At 50.4% G+C, this 8,851-nt stretch overlaps 1 protein-coding gene across 1 annotated transcript; it reads right to left on the bottom strand.

Moving 5' to 3' along the window:
* Positions 1 to 834: 834 nt before the first annotated feature.
* BDW70DRAFT_147237 (uncharacterized protein) lies at positions 835 to 8,446 on the bottom strand (the record flags this gene model as incomplete). The annotated part of the gene is made up of 16 exons (XM_073738684.1): positions 835 to 962; positions 1,055 to 1,182; positions 1,281 to 1,469; positions 1,830 to 2,787; positions 2,839 to 2,916; positions 2,963 to 3,064; positions 3,116 to 3,419; positions 3,741 to 4,588; positions 4,726 to 4,844; positions 5,482 to 5,702; positions 5,753 to 6,890; positions 6,938 to 7,034; positions 7,088 to 7,718; positions 7,767 to 8,075; positions 8,136 to 8,365; positions 8,416 to 8,446. 16 exons carry the CDS (start codon positions 8,444 to 8,446, stop codon positions 835 to 837), a joined length of 5,511 nt encoding a protein of 1,836 aa, XP_073600406.1.
* Positions 8,447 to 8,851: the final 405 nt, after the last annotated feature.

The following is an 8,851-nucleotide window of genomic DNA, read 5'->3' as shown; positions in this document are numbered from 1 at the left end:
AAGGTGAAGAAGCATGACCACGATGACCACGCCATATATCTGTAAAAAGGCAAAATTAAGGCAACCCCGGTTTATCCGGGGTCTCATCCTTCCTTTCCTTACATGTTTAGGCAGGGGGGCTTATCGCTCTAGCGTGTGAATGGTTGGGATGCATGCCTCGGATATTTACGCCGGAGCACCCTCTTGATCTAGTGCGCAACTCTTGTATTGCAGACTGTTATTGGATCGATGGCATATATAGTGGATCATGGGCATATATGATTCTGAGAGTCAGGTTGGACATAATAAGGTTAGGAGTCGAGGGTTAAGCTTCTGGGTGTCATGACTCGATTTGGTATTCTCCCGTATGGAAAAAGCAAGTGGAAAAAGCAAGTTATGGTTATCGATATCGATATCGATATCAACCCCAGAGCCTCCTATCAAAATGCACGGACCAGTCTAATACTCAAACCCAAGCCCAGCAATATGCATAATCGCTTCTAATTATAAGGAGCTCAATTTGCTATCAACACAGGATTCTGTAAGCCCTGATTACTGATCATCCGGCGATTCTGGGTGTTGATCGTCGATAATATTCACATGCAAGTATACCTGAACGAGGCTAGATATCTAGCTTCTGGGATCGTTCAATGACTCCGTGTCCAAATTACGATCTGTGTCCAAACTACGATCCATCCCGAAGCTTATCAAGCTTGTCAAAAGGTAGGTTCGGTGGTTTTCGGCCTTGATACGCGTAACTCCTAACTCCATGCTATGAAACCATATCAAATGCACCGCCCAGGCACTGATAATAGGCAGAGCAGGGCTAGTCTGGAAGAGAAAAAGACCAATCAACTACTCTGTGAAGTTTCTCAGCTTTGTCAACTCGTCCAGCAATTCCTGCAGCTCCCCATCAGAAATTTTATTCTGCAAACTAGGGATAAGCGATTTCGCTTCCTCGGCGTTATCGCAGCATAAACTTCCTATTTGTTAAGCATCAGCAAACATCCCGCCCATATCAGCAGAAGAGATAGCATCTCAATATCGAGGAGAGAGGGCCGATGTGGTGGCGTACCGAGCTGCGACCTCTCAAACATCTCCAACTCCGTATGCGAGTTCAACAGTCGCTCAACTGCCTTGATATTCTCCTCGTCCTTGAATCGGGCGAAAAGTGAGAGGTACTCTAGCGTTTTTATGAGATTCCTACGTGGCAATACCGTTAGTTATCTGTTACTATCTTATCGCAGGTTGCTTGCAAGTTACATCGCAGGTAGAAAAGGCAGGACCGGCGGACTACTCACTCCGGTTCCTCATATTTCTTCCCCCCCCTCCGCTTGTTCTCAAGGACCTTGTCAATAACCAGACGGGCTTCGGACAGCGATAACGTATGTGTGTTCTGGTCCGCGCCGAGCTTGAGTGTTGAGGCAGCTTCGAGCTCACCCTGCGGGGGGGCGCGCTGGCGGTGGGTGGCCGGGGGAAGGTTGACGCCGCTCATGGTGATACAGTGCTCGGAAACAGTATGCTTATGAAGAAGTACGGCGGAGTGGTTCCACAAAGATTGTGACAGATGTGCTGACCTTGAGGATGAATATTGAACCTGATGCGGAGGCGGGAAAACTCTCCAGGCACACGGTAGGCGATCGCGGCAGAAAAAGGCGGTCAAACTAATACCGCCTACAGCATAAGCCCGCAATTGTAGGCGTTTCAGGGCTGCTATTGCTAAAGAAGCGAGAAATCAATGCCATTATAAGCAAATTCTATTCTATGTTGGAGAAGAGAGCCCGACCAAACGCCTCATGCTATGCAAAGCCAAGAATTCTATCATCCACTGCATAATGTAGATTTCTCACTTCTTCCTGAAAGCAACCTCGCGGGGAAGTCGGAAACTGGCGCAGAACATCTGCTTGTTAGGGCTAACAAGTCTCACGTTATGAATGGAAAGCTCCAGCTCTGTGTTTCCAGTTCCTCCAACGCGGTCCTCTACCGTAATTGGGTATTCCAGCTTTTCGGACATGCGCTTGCAGATATCAATATGGTCGTCCGCTTCGTTCTCCGAGTGGCCTGAGAAACAGTACACATGGACCATGGGGAGCTGTTCCTTGGTGTGTGGTTCGAACAGTTCCTCGCAACCTGCATAGACGCCAATGAAAGCGTCCAAGAACTCAAGGGCGTTTCCCGGAAGGTTCATCACGTAATGGTGAAAGACTTTCGGACGGGGGTATACTTCTGGAGGTGGCTGGGTCTCTTTCACCTGACCGGAGGCGTCCCTCGTCCGCTTGGTTCTTGGCTGGATGGTCACCGTCACTGGGTCCCATTTCTGGAGGGCTCTAGCAGACCACCTGATGAAGTTCCTTCCGTCTTGGTTGAATGGGGTGACAAATTTGAAGACCTTGTTCCTCTTCACGGCGTCCTGCATCACCTCATACCCGTGCGGATTGAGGTCATTGGCCCAGACAAAAATCTTCTTCTTTCCAGCGGGGATCGCAAATGGCCCAACGCCAGCCATCACATCGCAAACCATCTCGCCTGGCTTGAATAGGTCCACGAGTCTCTGGTGCTCTGTATGGAGACGGCTGTTCCAGTATACGCGAGAGAAATCAAAGCGGAATTCGCAGTCTTGTTCATGCTGGATAACATTCATATCCGAGTCACCAGCAAGGAGCTCGTAAGGAAACGTCCGGAACTCGCTTTGCGACCCCACATCCTCGGTCTTTCTGATCACGGTGCGAAGCGTTGGGTTCTTGTCCAGGAGGACCTGTGCAATAAGGTGTCGCCACGGGATGAATTGTTCCCGGAGGTTCAGTTGGGCTATTGGTCAGTTCTCCAGAGCAGAAGCACAAGGCGTTTTGCTCGACTTACCAACATGTCCCACCTGCGTAAAGCCCTGCGGAACTTCCTCGAGTAGTTCCTCCGGTAGAACGGCACTAATAATATCGGCTAGCCAAGTCAGCTTCCATTACTTATTGTAGCCTCTTGTACTCACAGTGAAGCCAATAGTCGTAGTCCAGCGTCAGATCGAAGGGTCCAACACCAACAATCCCGTTATCAACCAACTCGTTAATAGTCGGCGACCATGTTGCAGTATCTGCGGCATGTCAACCAATATCCGCAACATAACAGCATCCACAGATCATACCATCATGCCTAATGGTCTCCTTAAGCAGTAAGCACTTTTTAACGACATCATCCTGTTTAATGTCCTGGATTGTATTCAAGCGCGGTAATGCGAGAATATCCTTGCTCTGCTCCAACGCCCGTCGCACCCTTGAGATGTCTGAATTCTTGAATATTGTCGCAGCAGAGAGCGGTACCGTTTTTTTGAAGAATGATCGGTCCAGAACCCGCATTGCGCGGTTCACGGGGGGTCGAAACATTTCGGGGAGGTCGCTCGGGCGCGGACGTCTGGTGTTGTCCTCAGTACTTGGGGCCATTAAACAGAACTGCAGTTTTTCAAAGAGGTGCTTCTAGACAAGCTATATCTCCTGCCTCATTCGTTTCGTGGTTGCTACCTGCGAACTTGCTGCTGAGGATTTTCTCTAATGACCAGGACAACTTATTTTCGCCGATCTTATCGCACACGTGATCGACATCAATCGTACCTAAAATTGCTCCGTGAACCCCTCCGAGATTACAATATTAAAGTGACCACTCTGCGGCTACTAAATTACCCTATTCTATGCGAAAGGCCAGCCTGAATAAAAGAACCATGCTAACGTACCAGGGTATCAAAACCTCAAAGAATATCATTTACTCCCCCTTACCGTGCGCTCCATCTGCAGCTGCGACTCCAACATTGCAATTCTTTCATTCAACCTCACAATCTGTTCATCCTTGTCCTTCAGCGCAGCCCGCGATATGTCCCGTCCTCGCAATACCCCCTTCATCTTCATCTCCTGCCGGTTGAACAACTCTCTCAACTCCTCCCCTGCCCCAACCGGAACATTAACGCCATGCTTTTCTAGTATCCGCAATACCTGCACCGAAAGGTCAGACGATGTCGCTAGCGGCGACTCCCCAACTCCCGGGCCCCGTCCAACATTTCTATACCGAGCCGGTGAGGGCGTGAGGAACGGTGTTTCTTGATTACTTGGCCCAGTCCCACGCACGGAACCGCCCGGCGTCATTGTTCCATCTCTTCCGGCACCCTCATCGTCAACCAATCTCTTCCTCTTTGCCGGACTGGTCACGTCTGCCGTCCGCGGTGCCTTGCGTGCCGGAGGCCCAAATTCCGGCTGTCGGAGTGGCTGGCTGCTTTCAATTACTTTCTCCATTTCATCCTGCAGCCCCTCGCTCCAGTCGAATTCATCTGTGTCTTCAGCCATCATGCGGGCTTTGGCGCTCGCGCTTGCGCTCGCTGATGTATTATCCACTCGCGACCTTCCGTAGTCCCTGTAGCCGGTTCGCGGCGTTAATAGACCCCCTGCGCTTTCTTGGGCGGAGACAGTTTTCGAGGAAGGGGTGTGCGGTGTTGGGCTTGGAGACGAGGACCCAGAAGGAGCTGCTTCGGTGCGCGAGTTCGATAGGAGCACTAGCTTCTCGCGGGCCTCAGCGTCACTAGTCCATAGAAAGAACTTGCATCGGTGTTGTTGGTCTTTCTGGCAGGTGTAAACTGGTCAAGGATGTCGTTAGCTTCTAGGTCTGTGGTACACGTCGCCGCCCGGTCAAGGTAGGTAAGTAGGGATTAGTTGTGCGTAAAAAGATAAATGAGAGGAAGTAGGTAGTAATACACCACCGCCCATGGTTTACTCCATGATTCCTCGTCTGCAGCTTCAGAGCTGGTGGTCGCTCGGGACAATTGCATCGCCATATACCATCCAGTAGGAGACCCCGCGTAGGTACGGCGGTGCGAGGGGAGGCCGGGGTCCCTCCACCAGCACCACGAGGTTTATGGGGAGATATCATCAATTCTGATGAAGATCTGATGATGACAGGATCAACAAGATCCAAGATAACAGATAAGTAGTGGAACGAAGAACTGAACTTACGGTGCCACCCGATTACGCGACAGTGAAAGATGTCGATGGTCGCTATGGAAACTATCGAGGCGGTCGGCGCTTGAACCACGGATTGTGTGGGCTCTATTTCAATATCGCAAAGATATCCTTCCAGTTTTAGTATTAGGAATTTGACAGTAAGCTCACTTGAGAACGCCTCTGGCTGTTATTCAAGGGCAGAAACCACCATGCCTACCGCGCCAAGCATCAGCATGATGGCATTTAGGCTCACCTAACCTTAAGAACATTAATCTCGTGAAAGCTGCTGAAACTACTGAAACTACTGATAGGCGCGAACCGCGACGTCAAAAGCCTCCATTGAATTCTATAGGAATATAATGCCATGCAACCAGATGTTGTATGCCCTAGTCTACTCTAGCCATGCAATGCAAATACTGTAAAAGCGAGCCGAAACAACAAACTACGCAGCTTCAAGATGTATATGAATAGATGCAGTGGGTATCGCAACGGAACGAACGAAACGAAATGGCGACCTCAGTCCGCCAACACCTGGCGGAGCAGAACACCAAACGAGTCGGACAGCTTGAGGATCTCGTGAACTTCTGGTTTGACGGGCTCTCCGGCTGTACGGCGCAGGTGGTCCTGTTGCCGGGACCGTCGTTTCCGTTCAACAGCTATCGGGTCTAATTCTTCTGCCTCGTCTTCGGCGTCGATGTCATCGGAGTGATCGGAGTCCTCGTCGGAAATGGCGAGATGTTCAAGGTCGGCCTGTTTCTAGTTAGTCTATCTGTGACTTATATTACAGGCCCTATACGTACCTCATCCAAACCAAAGTCGCTCGATTTGAACTTGGTCTGGAATGGAGAAGTAGCCGTCCCTTCAGCGGCCATCTTCTGGCGAGTCTTGTTGAGGTGCCACTGCTTGCGATCCTCGTGCCACTTAATGAGTTTGTCTATCTCCTCACGAGCGAGGGCTGGGTCAATCTGGCCCATGTCCTTGGCACCGCTAAACAACGCGTTCATGTCGAGTTTGCCGCCTTTTGGCCCGTTACGCAGGAATTGAAGAATATCTTCAATCCATGCCATCAGGGACCCAAACAGTCCGTTATCGTGCAGGTGGACCTCGTGGACGAACTTGTAGAGACTACTCTGGTGTCGTTCGCAGAGATCAATAAAGGCTTGAACCGTTTGGTTTGGGTCGGCGGAAATATCCTGCCTCTGGCACTTTTCAATCACAGTGATCGCGTCGTCAGCAAACTTGGCGAAATCGGTGATACTGCTGTAAACGTTCGCTGACTTGTACACTCGAACCAGAGGCTCATAGAAGATGGTGAAAAGATCACGGAACAGTTGGAGCGTCACTGGTTCTTCAATGATGCTGAGCATCTTCGCCTTGTCTGTCTGTCGCGTGTATAGCTTGAGCAACTGCTTCACATTAGCGAACCACTGCGCGCCCTCCCGCATTTCCTCGTCCACGTTTTCTACAGCGTGATTCCAGGCGACGTATGAATTAAAGACCTTGCCAATTTGATCCGTCGACAGCTCAAATGGCAGATAATCTGATCGCAGAATAGCCACAGCAACGTCCACATCGTCCTCAGCAGCCTCAAGACGAATCTCGTTCTTGATAGCCTCATCTGCCTCAGTGAACGCTTTCAGCTTCTGCGAGATGATAGGATCGTCAACTTTAGCAGCCATGGCATCGATCGATCGCTGGAATCCTTTAATGCCATCATGCAATGTCATGGAGAATATTCGCTGTAGAAGAGACCGGGAGCCGAAAGGCTGGGCAAGGAAAAGATCCAAAACGCCTGTCATTACGGCGGCGGGGTTGGCGATGCGGATCACATTCTTTAACAAAGTATAGGGCACTAAGGAGTGAATCCGTTTCGCCTGCGCGAAAAGCTCTGCCGAATTGTCTTCGGCCAGGAAAAGATGGTACAGAGTAGCCGCAACCCTAATCAGTTAGCAGAGGCTATAAAACAGTTTGACTGGATCACATACTCAATGCGCAACCATTCCGCAAACTTCTGATATTGAGGGCTCAAATCTTCAACCGTCGGTTTCTCTCGGATCTCGGCAAAAAGCTTTGTCAACCCATCTGACAACGCATGTTAGCGTGGTTATGCCCCCAGGCCAGGCTCCTGGACTTACTGCTTTCTACAATATCTCGACGGAATTTTTCCATATACACATCCAGCTCTGCCGCCCGTTCACGGGCAATCTCGTAGAATCGCTTTTGCTCCTCAATCCTGATAGCGTCGACTTCCTTCCGTCGTTCCATGTCACGCGTCTCTTCCTGCCCAGGAACAAACGGGTCTGCAGTAAGGAATTCTTCTAAAGCCTTTGACTCGGCTATCCGCTTGTTCTGCAAGAGTGTACGAAGGAACGCGCGAAGCGAAATCCGCTGCTCTTCTCGGTAGAGCACAGTTTCTCTAGGTACCTCCGCAGACGATCTAGGAGACTTACTTACTGAGCTCCTTGATCTTGAGCGCGTGCGTTGAACAATATCCGACGGAGCTAGACTGTTGCGGGATAAACGAGTCTCCTCTGGAGGCCCAATATCCTGGGTCGAGACGGACGAGAGAGACGACTCATCGTCTTCCACGGTACTACCCCCCCAGAGTGTTGATGTTGTTGATGATTTGTTCTTTCGTGGGAGGGGAGGCACCGCCCTGCCCGGTATCTCGGTGTGCAACCTCTTTTGAAGTTTGACAAACTCGCCGAACCGTCGAGCTACAAAAATATCTGGCTGACCGTTCCGTCTTACGCGGATGATAAATTCCTGCCGATTATTAGTTTAATGTATTAGTGCAAAGTATACTAGACATACCGCATGTTGATGGTGTCGAACCGTCCGCCGTACGGATGTTACCCGCACAGCAGCCACATTGATATCCCAGCCATTGATCGCATTCCCCTCCGGCATATTGACAAGAAGACCCTTCTCATTAGCACCACGGTCAACTACCTCCATTTCCGAAAACTGGATACGCTCCTCATAGCCAGATGCGGTGGGGATACCGGAAACCATCATCAGCTCGACGAGTTTCTCGCATTTCCGGGCCAACTTTCTTCGCTTCGTCTCCTCCAGGCGGTCTTCAGACGACGAAACATTCTTGTTCGCAAATGATTCGAGAAACTGTGCCCAAATTGTCAGCTCCGCCAGTTCTGTCGATAGAGGTAAAAACACAGCACGCACCACTTGCAGCTTGTCCTGCCAAAACTCTTTCTCCCGTGCCTGATCTAAGAATGGGAAATTTCGAACATGGTGAACGAATATATATCGAAGGATTGGAAGCTCAGAATCGATAGGCGCGACTTCTCCGAAATCCGACTTGAAGGGAGCGCCAAAGCGCCGAAGGGCGGTTGGGGAGTTCAGTTCGGAGATCTCTTTTTGGACCTGGCGGGCGATGAGTTCGCGCTTGAGATCTGTTGCAGTCAGCAACCCCTCTCGACAACATGTATATTGAGGGACCGACAATGTTCTTGCTTTCCAGTCAGGACTGGCATATAGCCAAGGTCGCCATCTTGGCGAGGGGCAGCCGAGTCGGCAACTCCGTTGGTCGCGTGCATAGTGCGCAATTGACCGGCCAGGTGGATATTCTGAAGAGAAAGAGAGCCCCCAACTATGGGGGCTTTGGGTACTTATGAAGTAAGCTGACCGAGCAAAACCCCAAAAATTTTCGATAAAGAGATTCGCGGTGGATTAACCAGACGGCGCGTAATGATCGAGGCTAAGCACAGGTTCGGCTGCGTCTGGATCAAGCCGAAGGACGGAATCCGTCTGCCTATTTAGCGTGGGCGTTGCAAATGACGTCTGCGGTCGGGCAAACCTTAGTTGTTTCAGGCGCTCTGTATAAGGTGTGTTCTTGATTTCCAATATTAGCTGAAAATATGATAGAGATACTATTGAAT

Source organism: Aspergillus foveolatus (assembly GCF_047715535.1).
Source record: "Aspergillus foveolatus strain CBS 279.81 unplaced genomic scaffold BDW70scaffold_3, whole genome shotgun sequence".
Taxonomy (NCBI): Eukaryota; Fungi; Ascomycota; class Eurotiomycetes; order Eurotiales; family Aspergillaceae; genus Aspergillus; species Aspergillus foveolatus.
This window is presented reverse-complemented; position numbering and strand designations above follow the sequence as displayed.